This window comes from Dermochelys coriacea, chromosome 12 (assembly GCF_009764565.3).
Source record: "Dermochelys coriacea isolate rDerCor1 chromosome 12, rDerCor1.pri.v4, whole genome shotgun sequence".
Classification (NCBI taxonomy): domain Eukaryota; kingdom Metazoa; phylum Chordata; order Testudines; family Dermochelyidae; genus Dermochelys; species Dermochelys coriacea.
Window position 1 is genome coordinate 39,171,599 of NC_050079.1, and position 16,223 is coordinate 39,187,821.

The 16,223-nt window shown below is 47.6% G+C and overlaps 1 protein-coding gene across 4 annotated transcripts in view; it reads left to right on the forward strand.

The window, feature by feature from the left end:
- Positions 1-15,333, forward strand: part of ZNF469 (zinc finger protein 469) — a 194,135-nt gene extending 178,802 nt beyond the window's left edge. For all 4 annotated transcript variants that reach the window (XM_043494913.1, XM_038368808.2, XM_043494914.1 and 1 more), the window contains one exon: positions 787-15,333. In XM_043494913.1, the coding sequence (XP_043350848.1) occupies positions 999-14,135 (13,137 nt within the window). In that variant the 5' untranslated portion in view covers positions 787-998 and the 3' untranslated portion in view covers positions 14,136-15,333. The remainder of the gene's footprint in view (positions 1-786) is intronic.
- The last annotated feature ends 890 nt before the right edge of the window (positions 15,334-16,223 follow it).

Consider the following 16,223-nt stretch of genomic DNA (forward strand, 5'->3'; position numbering starts at 1 on the left):
ATATGATCACCGCCCTTGGGGGAACCCAAAGCTCCTGTATCAAAGGCTGGGGTAGCACTGGAGAGAAGGGGGTGGGACGGGCATAGAGAAAGGTGGTTTCTCTTTTTCCAGGACATCACTCAAAGGAATGCCAAAGGACAGAGCCTGCCCCTGCCCGTCATGGCCAGTCATCCATAGGTGGAGTTCTTCTCTAATCTTTTTCTGCTTACGTTGCTAATAAGTGCACAGAAATAGCTTCCAAGGGAAGAAAAAAATGCCTCCCTTAGCATGCTTTGTCAAAAATGCTTCTAACGTCCTCTGCAAAGCTGGATGTTTGAGGGACTTTTGCAATCGGGGAGAGAAGCCTGTCAGAGGAATTTCTCTGAAATCGTTTGTGAGGTTCTTCTCCAGGCCCATGTTCTGATCACTCTGCTCCCAGGTGGCGACAGGGAAAGGAGCCGAACTGCTTTCTTCTGTCGTAGAAATGTCTTCCCTCTCCGGTTAGCTAGAAGTCAGGCTGCCCAAAAACTGCCCTGGAAAGATACGTGTGAAATACACTCCCCTAGGGACCTGATCCATCCTTGTGCCATCATTCACATCTGTGCAGAGGGCGGGGGTCAAACACTGACAAATCAGGACAGTAGCATTCAACGCTCACTCTGTGCCAAGGTGTGGCTGACTCCGCAGGGTGTGGGATGGGAGAATCCAGACCCCCATCTGAGCTGTGACTTCCTCTTGCTCCGTGCTGTTAGACGTGGCCAAGTCCTTTGTCCCCGTAAGACTCACTGGGGTTTTTCTCTATTGTAGGTCCCATCTGGAAGCATGAGGCGAATCCCAGGTGCTCTTTACAAGCAAGACCTGCCCAGTAACCAGGATAGATTTGGGAGTGGGGTACCACTGCCTATTTAACCAAGCCTCATCCTAGCCGCCTAACAACGAAAGACCATGCCTGTGAAGGAAAGATCTAATCCCACAGATGTAAGGAAAATGATAGCCTTCTAGCCCTGCCCCTCGGTATCATGACAGGAGAGACCCAGCTTGTTTATACCGTCAGTGATACTGAGTCCAGCTCCAAAGATCAAGACAAAGACTTTGCCTTTGAACATTTCAGTGGGAAAGGGGGAGGGGAGTTTAACAGCAGCTCCCTGGACACCTCGGAGTTGTGTTTGCACAACGGGACCGAGAGCGGGTCCCACTTCCCCAGCGTCAAGGACAAAGAGCCCCACAGCCAACGGGAAGCTGTGATCAGGCCACAGCAAGCGGGCAAGATCGACTTCAAGTCCCTTCACAACAAGCCCAAGTTTTCCAGCGATGGCCCGTGGGGCAGCGTCAAGGGGAGCCCACAGTCTCCCACAGGGAAGAGCCGAGTGCGGGATAAGAGCAGGCGCGCTGGAAAAGGGGAGCGCAGTCACCACCAGCTCTACAGGCTCACCATTAGCAACTCTCGGTCCAACCCCACCATTGGCATCGCCTACCCCCAGCAGAAGGTCACCCCGCCCAAGAAGCCAGAAGTCAGCCGAGGACCCAGCTCGGGAAGCTACCGATTCCACGTGCCCAGCATCCCCGAGAGAGAGGCAGAGCTCGAGCAAGAGGACCTGAGCTTCAACCAGTGCTTCCCGGAGGTCTCCTCCAGCCTTACCTCCGGCAACTATACCTCACACACGCCAGCCGCCACACGCCAGAACCGCAGCGGGAAAGGACAGCCGTCAGCTGGCCTCCCCCACAAAAGCTCTGGCACTAACGGGCAGTTACACTATTTAGAGTTCCAGGCAAATGGGAATAAGTCTTGGCCTTCACCGGACAAAAGCTTCCTGGGTGCTAGCTTTGGTATCTCTGCTCAGAAACCATGCCCCTTCCCTGAAAGCGGCAAAGCCAGCATGCACTGTCTGGGCTCTTTGCCATTCCAATACCCCTTCCAGCCGCTGCATGACCTAGCAAAGGATCCTTTCCGTAATGACACTACCAGCCAAGATTACGTGGATGTTTCACTGGCAACTAACCAGGTAATTCATGGTGCTTTCAGCTTTCATTCTTCCTCCAGGGACTGGCAAGAGGAGGCTCTGAGCAACGGCTCCTACGAAGCTGTAGCCCCAGAGGGAAGGACATATGGCCTGTCTTCTCAGCCAGTTCCGTTCCTACGTTCGCCGGCCCCAGGGGTCCAGCAGCAGGCCCCTCTGCCTTGCTACAAAGGAAGGAATGAGCATTCCGGTGAGCTCAATGGTGCTCTCTCTTCTTCTGGTGCTATCGACCAAACTCCAAGCACTTTCCAAGAAAACCAATCCGTTTTCCCACCTAGTTTACATGCGACTAGTATGCCAAAGCCAGTGAGTAAGGGGCAGCCTTCACTGAAAGACAATGGACCTAGTCAAAGGATACTGACCCAAGGTAGCTCTCTTCGAAGGAATATGCCACAGAACTCTCTACCCCAAGTGCACTTTCAGAACAAAGTTTATTGCGGTTCCCCGGCGAGCGGTGTAAGCACAGGATCGGTGCCTTTTGAGAAAAACATGCCCAGTACACCTCCAGCCCACCCCCGGCTCTTACAAGCCTGGGATGGAGCCCATAAGGCGTTCTCTCCCGCGGACCAGACTTCAGCACCTTATTCAAACCCTGTTGGAAGTCAGTTCTCATTCGAGTGCCAGTCCAGCCCTGAGCAGAGACAGCACACGCAGAAAAACTCCAGGATGCCTTGGCAGCAAATACACCTCACCTCCGCAGTGCCCAGCCAGAACAGGATAGAGCTATCCGGACAGCTCACTAGCCAGAAGTTCCCATTCCCCCTTGGCACCTCACAATGGAAAGGGGGCAGCAGTCTGCAGAAAGGCACCCCCAGGTATCACAGCCAAAAGCTCCTGGCAGGGGAGGGTCTCGTGGTGCAAAGGAGGGACCCCACCCGGCAGAGCTGTGGCTCAACGAACGCTTTCTCCTTTGAAGGTGGGAAGGACACCGGGTCTCCCGCATGCGACTCCAGGAGCAAACCCCTCTTCTTTGGCATAAACCAAACAGTGTCGCCAGCCACCTCCAGGAGCCCTCCCAATCCGCCGTTGGCTCTGCCGCCGTCGGCCTTGGTGGCGGCTTCACCGTGCGAGTCTCCGCTCCCGTCACCTGTCCCCAACCCCACCTGCAACAGCACGTGTTCTTCTCTCTCGCCTATGTCCAGCAGCCCAGTCACCCACAGCTTCGAAGACAGCCAGCTGCCTGCAGCACTTACCCCCGCATCCCTCATTCCCCATCCCTGCCACCCCTCGGACATCCTGAACTCCAGCTCACTCCACTACCACCCGCCAGACTCCATCAAGCCCTTCCACTTCCCCCTGGATGCCCCAAAGGACGAGCACCTTCTCAAATGCCTCCCGGAGACCCAGTTCCACAAGCCAGATGTCGACATGGGCAAGGGCTGCCTGGATGCCTTCGAGGGGGAGCCGCCTCCCCCACCTTATTCCTCCCATCACCTGCTGGCAAACTCGCTGAGCAGCGCAAGCCTGGACCAGCTGGACGTGCTGCTGACCTGCAAACAGTGTGACCAGAACTACAGCAACCTCTCCTCCTTCCTGGAGCACCGCCAGTTCTGTGGCTCGCATGCGGCTTTCCAGGGTGAGATGAGAGATGCTCCCAGGGGGGCTGAGGCCAGGAAGCAGCTCCCCCCAGAGTCCATGAAACACTCCCAAGCCAGGCCAGGGCCATCGCTTTCTCCCGACACCCATTCGCACCTGCTTGCAATAAACAAGCCTGTCAGTTTCCTGTTAGATGGGGAAGGCAGAGGGGAGGCAAAGGAGGACCCACTCAAAGGCCATATATTTAATGGGCTAACCACAAATTCTTTGCCACTTACTGCTTCTGACTTAGGAATCGATGATGCCAAGCTGGATAGTCTGATCACGGAAGCGCTGAATGGGCTGGAGTATCAGTCTGATAACCCCGAGATTGACAGTAGCTTCATCGATGTGTTTGCTGATGAGGAACTCACGTCGGTGAAGGCCACAGGAAGCGGGGTGCCGCACAAGGTGAAGGATGGCCCAGCCTCGGCGAACAAACTGAAGCACGCGGGGAAGGACGAGAAGCCAAAAGCCGTCTGTTACTACGAAGAGGATCATCCCAGTGGAGAGCAGGCTCAGAGCAGAGTGTCGGGGATGCAGCATGTTCCTAAGAGGAGACTGGCAGGCAAGTTCACAGACCGGGGGAACAAGAGGCTGGAGAAATCCAGTGTCATGGAGCTGGCACCGAGCAAGGCTGCAAATCGGGTGACGACTGATAAAGCACAGCCTGACAGGAATACCAAGCTGAAGGCAGGGAGGAAGGGTGATGGCGGCTCTGTTACTCCAGTGGCTATAACCAAACTTGACTCTGATAAAAATCAGCCCAGAAGCCTTAGTGAAGATGCTTATCTGAAGAGCGAAATCAGGCCCAGTGATACCGCCCCAGGCCCTGCCGTTAAGAACCCCAAGCTGCTGCGGTTCTCGATGAAGGATGTGAAAAAGCGGAAGCCAAGGAGCGGCACATGGAGCAAGGAGCTCATTCATAAAATCGTGCAGCAGAAAAACAAGCTGCACAAGCTGCATGCGAAGAGCGAGAAGAACGCGCCAGTCTCCAGAGCCACCGAGAGGCTGCTCCCGGCAGCCCAGGACAGTAAATTCGGAGAATACGAGTACATTTCGGATTCCGATGATGAAGGGGTGGCGTATGCCAAGCTGCACAGCAGAAAGAAGCTGGGGTCAGCGTTGAATGGGAAGACCAGGAGGTGCTCAGGGAGGCGCTCAGGGAGAGGTGAGAGGGCCAAAGAGAAAGAGCCAGCCTGGCCCTATAGCCAGAAGAGAGATGGTCAGGAGCACAGGCGGGCCCCAAGCAATGAAGCAATAAAGAAAGATGGTGTTGCAGCCAGAATCCGAAAGCGAAGCAGCCGATCTTCCACTGGCAGCAATCATAGCACTAGCGTGTCCAGTGAAACCGGCGCTAGCCCCCCAAGCACTGAAAGGGCCGACTCTGACAATGAGAAGGAAAGTATCCAGAACAGAAGATACCCAGAGAATTCTGAGCACATCACACCACTTCCAAGGAACCCGCTGAGCCTTCTTGTCAAAGAGACTCTAAAGACGAGCAATAAAACCAAAGCGGGCTTTTCCAGAGGGACAAGGAGGTTTGGCTCAGCCAAATTTTTGCTGACTGGCTCCACGATACATCACAGCGATAGGTCACACATTTCTCTGGCAAGTTATATGAACAAGGAAAGCTCACCAGAAAGCAAAGAAAAAGAACATCACAGCAAAGACGCCTTCAACAAGAGTCCTGTTAGACTTTACTGTAAGGAGGACGCAGAAGAGCAGAAAGGAGCCATTAGTCATGCAGTTGAGGTAGCGAGACCTATGCCAGACGCTCAAGATTCCACTGATTTGACAATGACCAGTCAGAGCCGTTCGTTTGCTGCTTATAATGAGGACACCCTCACTTACCATACAGAAGAGTTAATTCCTCCCTCTCACATTGGTACTGATGCCAGCCCTGGACATATGAGTGCTACCTATTCACCTGCTGGACTCAAGTACTTAAAGGAACATGGACTTTGCGATGACCATAAAGATTATGCTGCTCCAGTCAGCTGTTACAATGGGGATCCTGTTGGAATGATGCTAGCCATCAAAGGACCCGATACCTATGTGAGCACTGACGACACACTTTACGACCACAAAGACCTGTCCAGTCGCTATGATCCTAACCTTTTCTCAAAGCCCCCAGCCGTGGGGGCCTCGCACATTGACGATATGTACTTATGCCAGGATGACATTAGCACCAGTTCATTTGAGCAGAAGCACTCTGATTTCACCCCCTTTGCATCAGAAAATCAGCAGACCAAAGTGTCTTCCCCTCTTAGCTTTGACTCCTCTTCAATATTTGGGGAACTTCCCGTAGCTGAGTTTGATAATCCATTATACAACAGCATCACCACAAGTAAGGACAATTTTGTCCCATTTGGATGCAATCCACCCAGCAAAACCATGCCGTTTGAGCAGCAGTATCCTCCGTTTCTTCAAGAGAAGGACTGGGGTCTCATGGAGGAAGTGTCTCCAATTTTGTCAGAAGACATTGGTCAGTTTCATACTCTTTCGGTGGAAAAGCCATTAGCTAAGAAATTCCCAGATGAGGGAGCCATAACACCCAATCAAATGTCTTTACCTATGTCAGACAGGATTGGAGATTATAATGTAGCTTTTATTAACAATATATCAGATGATGAACTGGAGATCAAGCGATTAGTTACGGAACTGGAAAATCAGCTGCAAACCAGCAAATTAAATGAGGCATCTGACGTCCATCAGAAATCTGAGCAACACATCAGCACACAGCTGAGAAAAGCAACTGATCAGTTTTCGCCTATACACATGGATCAAGAGACAGGGAATGAAAAGGGTTTGTTCTTGACAGATGCTCTTGGGAATACAAACCTTCTTTCCACAAAAGTCTGTGTGGGCCAAAGTTTAGTGAATCAGAAGCCTACAGTTCCCAACATAGATGGCAACTATAAGAACCACCAGGATTCTTGGCCCTGCCCAGCGGAGTTTAATTCTTTAGAATCAAACATGTGTACACCAGCTGCTGAAGATTCAATCTCTATAGATCATTTCTGTTCCAAAGAGGCCTGCAATCAGTTCCCAGAAGCTCTGAAGGATGCTGAAACTTCCAAGGAAAGTGACTCCAGAGAGATGGAGAATGAACCTCCCCGGGTTATCCCTGATTCATGCATGCCAGACAAATTAGAGGCTCCAATCTACACAAACCATATGATAAAAAGCCCTGCCATTGTTACTGATTCCTTGTTCCCTAAAACTCTAGAGGCAGCTGAACTAAATAAACATGATATTTTTCCGTCCCTGCCAAGTAAACACGGACCTGAGGGGTTTTCCGAGCCAGGAAAAATGGATAAAACCTTTGATGATCCTCCAGAGCTGGAATCTTTCAGCAGCCATGTTCCAAATCTGAAATCTGAATTTGGGTTTCGGGAAGATCGGGTCCCCACCTTGGATCTCACTTTGTCTTCTCATGCCAAAAATGACATGGACTTAGAAGAAAGACCTTTAGACAAAGCCGAGTCACCGAAAGTGCTAAAATGCTCAGTGCACTTCGAAGGTGATGACAATGGACCTGTTTTATTGGAAGAGACTGAAGAAAGTAAGGATCCTGCAGTCTACCAAACCCCAGGACCCTTTCACAAGGCTAGCAACCGGAAAGCATTATTATTCGATATACTGAGTATGTCCAAAGAGACTGGTTGTGGTACAGAAAAGGTGCTAGCCTCCCAAGAAACTACCGCAAACCCATTACAGCAGCTCCAACTGTTTGTTGCCCGGACAGTCAAGAATAATGAAGAAGAGCTGATGGTGCCATGCTTCCCAATACTGCTCTCTGCCAACCACCAACCTTCAAATGCCAATATCCAGTCTGAGCAGGAAGAGGAAGGCCTGGACAGCTTGGAAGGTGAGAATTCAGCATGTCATCATGCGTCTGTAGAGGGGAATGAGCCCATGGGAGGAGAGGCAGAGAGCATGGCTACCACATCAGAAACAACTGGAGTTTTTCCAGAGGCAGGTGAACAGCTGGAATCGTTCAACGAAACAGACACCTACACTGCAGAGCAATCCACATTTGCGAACCACAAGCTGCACAATAATGTAACAGAGCTGCAGCACTTAGCAGATGAATGTTCAGAGCCGAGTGACATTAATATCTGTGCAGATGGTATATCACAAGAGCATAATAACCTTTCACCATGCAGCAGTGCAATGGTAACCCCATTGCTAGGGCAGGTAAAGAAAGCTGATCAGATTGTGGAGGAGCAGGAGCAAGATAAAAACAAAGCAACCTTGGCATTTAAAAACCACAGACAATCCTATTTAAGCCACAGTTTGTTTGAGAAAGAAACATTAGGCAATGCACTGACAGAGACACTAAAAGTAAACACTGTTGAATGTAATGCTTGGTCTGATAGAGCTAGTCATCATATGCAGTTATCATGCACCATAAAAAACAAATGCATAGGGTCAACCAACAACCACGTAGGACATGAGACACAGCTTTCCTGCAGTGTGTCTTTGGGTCCTGTTAGCTCTTTGAATCCTTCTGAAGATCTTCACAAGGAATATAATTTGTTGCATGAAACTAACATCTATTCAGTAAATGCTCAGCTTCCTGAAGAGGGCAGTGGAAAGAAAAAGCAGGCCCTTGATGCTTGTCACTCTAAAGAGGATTCTCTGGCCAGTTTGCCTTTGCAAACTAGCTTTTCTCACCACAAATATTTGCAGAACAGTAATAATGAAAATGTAGAGTTCTCTGACTTCAGTGTGCAGCTCTCGGAAGAGGATAGATACACTGTGCTTAACACAGAGACTCAGTCAAGTTCATTTATTGTAAAAAGGTTCAACTCTGATTTGGAGAAAAATGTAGTTTGCTGTCCCACACAAAATCCTTTAGAGCAAGGAAAATGGAAAGACACACATGTCTTTCCACCCACTCTTCAGCAATGCAACAACACTGCTCCTGCACCTTTGGATGCTATTGGAAACATTCGTCATTGTCTTGCTGAAGATATTCTAAATAATTTTGGGCAGTCTGAAAAAGAAGGACCGGCAAAACCTCATGTTCCACAATGCCCTGGTGAGTTGGCAGTTTCTGCTTTGGAGATGGAAATCCCGCAGAAATTGCAAATGAATGACTGTATTCTTCCCTGCGTGCCACCTCTGGATCAAAAAGAAATTGATGATGGGCTGCCAGAAAGCACTTGTGCTGAGCTGTTATGCCCTCTTTATAAAGGAAGCAAGACATGCACTGTCACAGACATGATTATTAATTCTCAGTCAATGCCTCTGCAGAGCATCCATGCTTGTCAGCCCACACCAGAAACCAAAGATTACTCAACGCAGCCCTCTAATCTTTCACCAATTGGAGAAAGAGATGGAGAGGTAAACTTAAATCAAGAAAAGGAGCTTAAAAAGTGCCGTTATAATGGAAATAAACATCAAAAGGAGCCAGAGTCCTCATGCAATAGCTTTGTCATTCAACAGATCCCAACAGTTGTAAGTATTGCCTTTGGAAGGACAGCAGATTCTGGCCCTGTTGATCAAAAGGTCCACCAGTTTACAGATGTGCCGGAGATGAGACCTAGTGACCCCTCCAAAAATGTGGATAATAGAGAAAATAATTCAAAAGCAGATGACTCGGAAAGTCATGGGGCTGAGAGTACTGGAGGAGACAGCAGTTGTACGTTAAATAACATGGAGCAAGAAGAGGAGAGTGGCATGTTTAAAAATATACCAAATGCATCCAGAAACGGGCACCTGAAAGAAAAGAAACAAAATGGCCTCCAAGTCACTTGTGATATTTGTTCAGCATCTTTTAGATCCAAACCGGGACTGACCAGGCACAAAGCTGTAAAGCATCGGACAAAAAATGAAGGCACGTTGCTGCCAAGCAAAACTTCAAAGTTCAGTTTGAATCTGCTGGAGAAAACATCTAAAATGTCCAAGAAAGTCTCTAGGAAAAGCATAAAGACCACTGCCAAAGAGAGAATGAATAACACTCAAATGCCAACCAGCGCTGTTGAACACATCTACAAGAAAACCTGTGTGGGTCAAGAGAAGGCGACCAATGCACAAATGCAAGAAGTAGTTAGTCGGGTGCTCAGTGATCTCAGTGTCATATCTCTTGAAGTGTGCCATGAACGTCATCACACAGATATTCTGAGTAAAGAAACAAAGACAAAATATCATAGCTCAGAGACAGGGGGATTGGATGAATCAGTGACAGAAAAGCCCTGTCCTAGAAAGCAACCAGATAAACAGGGAAAAGGTAGAAGAAGCCAAAGCAAAGATCCTGGGGGGGTAAGTAGAAATTTAGAGAAGAAACTAAGTAGAAAAGCAAGAAGAAGGAAAGTAAAGATGTTTCCCAATGAAAGTGAAGTCAATGGATTGTCTGACCTGGAGAAGAATGCTATTGATGGTCCTTCCAATGTTGTTTCCAGTAGAATCAACTCCAGTCTGTTAAATGTGATTGAAGACCTGGCTGAGCCAAGCAGCTGCATCTCAGCAGAGGAACAAGACAGGCCATGCTCACCCCAGCAGTCTCACACAGCAAAACAGTCACCTTGCATAGTTAAGCGTTCCGATGAAGTGGGTGATTGGGTAGTCTCTTCCAAGGAGACAGGCAGACAGAAATCACTAAAGGTCCCTGTGAGCTGTCAAAAGCAGATGGAAGATCCAAGTCAAGGAGAAAAGGCACAGGCCAAAGAGAAATGGGCAAGTGGGTTCATGAAGCAAGTGGAGAAGGGGTTGAGCAAGGTATGCAAAGAACAGCAGGATGATGGTGGTGGCACAAATGTAAAGGAATTTGAGAATTCCCTGGGAAAGAGCCATCCTGGGAGTCTTAGTAGTGCCTTCAGGCATCCCTTGAGTCCTGCCAGAGCAGATCTGTCTTTAGAAACCTGTGAATCTGAAACGGCCAACAAGGATCCCACTAAAGGCATGTTGGAAAATGCTTCTGATGACAGCCCTTGTTCCGCAGAGTCAAAGCCCTGGGGAAAGGGAGAGTTGCTACAGAGCAAGGAGTCCTGCACTGGTGATGCAACTGAGCCGGACCTGCAGGGTTTATTTGATGATGACATCACATTCTCACAGCTGTTTCCAAGGGACAACCAGTTCACCCGGAGGAAGTGCACGCGCGTGTATGGGAAACGAACCAAGAAACCCAAACCTGTCACTGATGCAAATGTCGGGCCAGTGGGTGCCATAGACTTCTTTCCCATCCGGCTGGCTTCAGACCTCAGTGAAACCAGCTCTTTCTGTGTCACTAGAGATGATCCTTGTGAATATGAAACCATCTCCATTGACGATGCCTTGATGCTAAACATGTGTCACAGCAGTAAGCCAAAGGGGTGTGATGCCAGCTCCAACGCTTCCACAAATATTGCACTGCAGCCAGACTATGAGAAAAACAGCCAAAGGAAGGAGGTCATTGACCTGGAGGATGATAACATGTTAACCTTCCTATGCCAAAACAACCAGATGGAAAACATTCCGGACTTGAACATTTGGGGAAGTCTTGAAAAGGAGGCAGAAAATGTTCCTGCTGATGAAATACTGTTCAAGTCCCCTATGGAGCTTGCAAATGAACATTCAATAGCAGAAACTAGCCCAGAACCCCCAGAGCTGGAAGAGGAACCCTTCAACATCAAGATAAATGAGGACCAAGGCTCACCTGAGTTTCATACGATTGACATTGAGATGTTGAATGCAAAGTTCAAGATGCAGGACATGTGCTTTTTTAGCCCTTGCAAAGATAATCCTGGCCATTTGGATGAAAGCATGGTGAGTTTCAAGCAGCAGCCAAGCCAGCATAGCAAACACAGCAAAAATAAGCTAGAAGATGGGAAACCAGGCAAAAATCGCAATGATATGAACATCAAGACTAAGGATAAACAATACAAATGCAAAGTATGTTTCCAGTGGTTTCTCACCTTAGGGGAACTGGACTTTCACAAACTCACCCATAACCCTTCCCCTCCACCTACCTGCTATATGTGTGTCCAGCGCAAATTCAGCTCAAGGGAGCAATTGAGGGACCATTTAAAAGAGAAGCATGCAAAAAACAAAGCTGGCCTGTGGGCCTGTGGAATGTGCCTGAAGGAGATTTCTGATGTCTGGATGTACAACGAGCATCTCAGAGAGCACGCCACGCAGTTTGCTCGGAAAGGTCAGGCTCAGAAATCAGCGATGGGTCTGCCCACCTGCTTCAGTGACGACAACGCTGCGGTCACTCACTTCCTGCACACCATCATGTATCGGAAACCAAGCAAGTCATCCAAGCTGGTGGATTCTACCAGCAAACACCTTGCAAGCAAAGAGAACAAGAGCCCAAAAGAGCCACCCCCAGACGAAGAGGCAAAGGTAACTAAAGATGCCTTGGAAGGCAGTATCAGAATTAAACCAGCTTCCTCCGCCTCCAGCTCTTCCAAAGGGTCTGCCAGTCCATCTCCAGACAATATGCCAAAAGGTGAAAGCACTCAAAAAGCTGTCCCCATGCATCCGGACTGCAAGGATCCTTCCAGAGACTGCCATCACTGTGGAAAACAATTTCCCAAGCCCTTCAAGCTCCAGCGCCACTTAGTGGTGCACAGCTTACAGAAGATTTACTTGTGCCACAAGTGCCCGATGTTCTACCCGGAAACCAAAGAGCTTCGAAGCCACCTGAGTCAAGATCATGGGATAGCGGAGGAACCAGAGATCAAGCACACCACGCTGTATGCGTGTGAGCTCTGCGCGGACGTCATGCATGTCATCAAAAAGTCATTCATATGCAGCATGTGCAACTACACCTTCTCTAAGAAAGAACAGTATGACAGGCATATGGAGAAGCACCTGGCAGGAAGCAACAAGACTTTCAAATTCAGAGGGGTCATGAGGCCTGGCATCTCCTCCAAGGGTGGCAATGAAAAAATCAAAGAGGAAAACTATCCAAGGGAGGACATGCCACCACGCAAGAAAAGGAAGATCATACACCATGGCAACTTGGATCCACACAACTCACCTGTGCACCTTGACCATAGTAATGATCTACAGCTAGCTGATGTGCCTTTACCACCTCCCAGTGAGTCCTGCCCTGCAACAGGTGGTGATCATGGAGCAACTTTGCCCCGAACCTCTGTGAAAACAGAAGACCTCGTGGGAGACTTCTCAGACCTCCTGGCTAAAATGGAAAAATCTCAGTTTGATACCCTCCCGCCGCCCCCTTGCCTGTCTCCCTCTCTGCCCCAGGCTGTCATGGGTGATCCAGAGCTCAGTTACACCACAACGTTTTCCATCGAAGAACTAGACAAAGGAGCCTTTGATGGGAAGCCTCTTCCTTTCCTGGACTCTTCTGAATTTCGTATGGACCTTTCTAGTTTAGCTCATAACCAGTCAACGGATGGAAAGCTATCTCCACCTCATCTCACTGAGAAACATGGGCATGCAGATGGCCAAGAAAAACCAATTCTGGGCAAGCAAAGAGAACATGTGGTGGGGCTATTGGACAATCCCAGTTCACGAGAAGAGCCTGTCAACGAGATCCCTTGCCTCAAACTAACTAAGAAAATCCAAGATATTCCTGCACCAAAAGTAGAAGCTCCACAGGCCAAGGACACTCATAAAACATTGTGGAGCAACCTGAATGTAGATGATGTAGCCCCTAGGGAAATTGCATCCAAGCCCAATTATTCAGAGTCCACCTACCCCTCTCTGCCTCTGAAGGACAAGACAGCATCACCTGTTCTAAACAGGGCTGCCAAAGATTCAGCCCCTCAGAAGAAAACCACAGGCACTCAAGTGAATGGCGAAGCTGTCTCTGTTGCAACTGCTAATCTGGGCAGCACAGAGGAGATCCAGAAACCCTGCTCACTTAAAGAAAAAGCCATGCCTGAGACAGGTGTCTGTGCCAAAGACAGCAATGCCAGTGTCAGAGAAATAGGGTGCAATCAAAACAAACCCTTAAGTCAACTCAAAGCTGAGGGAGTGGCCACCCCTGTGAAACATGGCCACTCAGATCCAGGTAAATCCTTGGACAAGCCGGCTCTGAACGGGCCTGGCAAGCTGCACCCAAAGAAGCGAAAAGAGCACAAGTCTTCGAGTCACAAAGGCAGCTCAGCCTCCAGGGAGAACATTGAGGGAGATGGGAAGAAGAAGAGAGCCCGAACACCGGGCCCTGGGAGGAGTGACGGGGCTGGAGAGCTCAAAAGAGCCGAATGGACTAACAACGAGGCTTCTGCCCTTTCCCCCGGGAGGAGGGAAACGCACTGCAACAAACTGATCCCCAAGCCCAGAATGTCAGGAGTTGGCAACCAGCTGAAAAAGATGGCACTGGACACCTACAATCAGAAGAAGGTGACTAACCGTCATTCCAATGGAGACCTGAAACGTAAGAAGGAAATCCTGGGGAAAACCTTTCACCATCTCCTAGCCAAAGGCCCCGTCACGTCCCTACACAGCTCTTTAAACAGGCACAGAGCTGTCCAAGGTGCTAAACCTGCTGACTCTCACAATTACAGGACAGCCGAATCCCAGAACAATCTCCTAAGCCAACTGTTTGGACAGAAATTAACGAGCTTTAAAATTCCTTTAAGAAGAGATACTTCAGAGTAATTTATGAAAGTGACTTATGGTGATCCTCAGCTGCTTTCATGGGGTTTGCAAGGGAAAAATTATCAAAGCATTAAATTCGTTTGTGTAGCGTGATTTTTCTGTCTAGTTTAAATGAACTTGCACTGCAGCCCTGTGAAATAGTTTGCTTTGTGTCTACTAATCTACTTTAATTCACCTGATTTATCATGCAAATGCTAGAACTTTGATGTTGCTGATGATTTTCATGAACTGAAATTGTAATCGCTTTGGGCAGACTGAATCGTCAAGAGCAATTGCTTTATTGCAGAAGTACTGAGGTTATAAGGATACTTGCAAATCTCAGACCCTTTTGAGACTGCTTCTGTGTTATCTTTGTACAAAGTACTTGAAGAGATGAACTTCATTCCATAGACGTCTTATTCAGAAGGTGCAGTACACTGTAGAAAGCAATTTTTTTAAAGATTTTGCACAAATAATCCTGTACAATTCACTAAATTGGGAACTGGCCTACGACATGATAAATTAAAAAAAAATTAAATTAAGAATCAAATGCCACATTTTTGATAGCCATTCCTAAGAATTTGTTTCTAAGTTGCCAAGAAAATAATGAACTAGCTTGCTTGCTGTGTGGGCCTATTATAGTGTTTCAAACATTGATGCCATTATTTGACCACTGTAGATTATGTAAATGCATGAAAAATGAGAATAACGCTAGCGAACTGCACCCTGACATTTGTGACAAACTTTTTTTGTTTCATGGACAAACCTGTCCCAAGTTACCAGACCAGAATAGTACTGTCCAAGTGACCATAATGGTATAACTTCTAAACTATCTTACTGTATTGACTTAGTAGCTATGTAGGTATCAGCTTTTTACTATGCAGTTACTGGTGCTATTTTTATTTTGTAATGTGAATACAGACTTCCTTGATTTAAAAATAAAAGGGAACAGATAGGAAGTAGCAGTGACCTGTAAAAGAAATCAAAGCAGGAAAATAAAACTTTTTATAACATCCTGTATGCTGGTACTCCGTAGTGTTAAAAAGGTTATGTCATGTTATCGAGCAGGTATACAACTGAACTTTGAACCAGAAAGAAATCTCAGGTGCAAATGAGGACATGGAAGATACTTAAATACTATTGAAATACTCCCAAGTCAAGGAGGTGAAGTAATGCACTGATGTGATATGAACAAATAGAGTACTTTGCGTCTGTCCTGCAAAAAAAAAAAGTTTTTAGTTTTAAAAGAGGAAAAAGAGGCTTTTTCCTGTTAATATGTATCTTTACTGTCCTTTGTATTGTATAAAAACTATTGTAGGTAATTTACCTTGGGTGCAATGTGTTATGTCAAAAGTTTTTATTTTGATATTTTGTCAGAGAGGAAAGAGAGAGCAAGAAATGCCTTTTTATTATGTCGTATGTGTCCTATTAAAGTGCCTCTTTAATATTGTTAAATAAAGTATGAGATGAAAATATGGGGTGGTATTGTAAAATCATACCTAATTAATCCTTTCAAATATATTCCAATATTTTCACAGAAACTCCCAGACTCTATGGAATTTGTCAGATGTTTTTCTTTCTTTGGTCTTCTTTCCCGCACTGCATACACACACCCATGCCCCAGTTTTGCTGGGAGTTTGAAGCCAGGGACTGTTTATTACTCTGTGTGTGCGTGTGTGTGCGTGTGCACGCGTGCATGCATGTACATGTACATGTACATGTACACACACACTAGGATCTGCTGTGGTCTTATAACCACTACAATAATAATAAATAATAACTTGCTATCTTAGGTGACTTCTATCCATCTAAGGTACTTAGATGGCCCCATTACCACAGTAACTGTCCACACAGCACCCCTTTGTGGTAAGGTACTGCCATTATCCCCCTTTAACAGATGGTGAAACTAAGGCCTAGAGAGATGAGTGACTTGTCTAAGAACACAAGGCATTGTAGGGTGGAGCATGGAATTGAACCTGGGTCTCTTATGCTCTAAGCGCCTAACCACTAGGCCATCATTCCTCTTGTTCCTGGATGGGAGTGTTTCAATAACACTTACTTCACCTATTGTGCTTTTCATCCAGACCTCTCAAAGCACTTTTCCCAGAA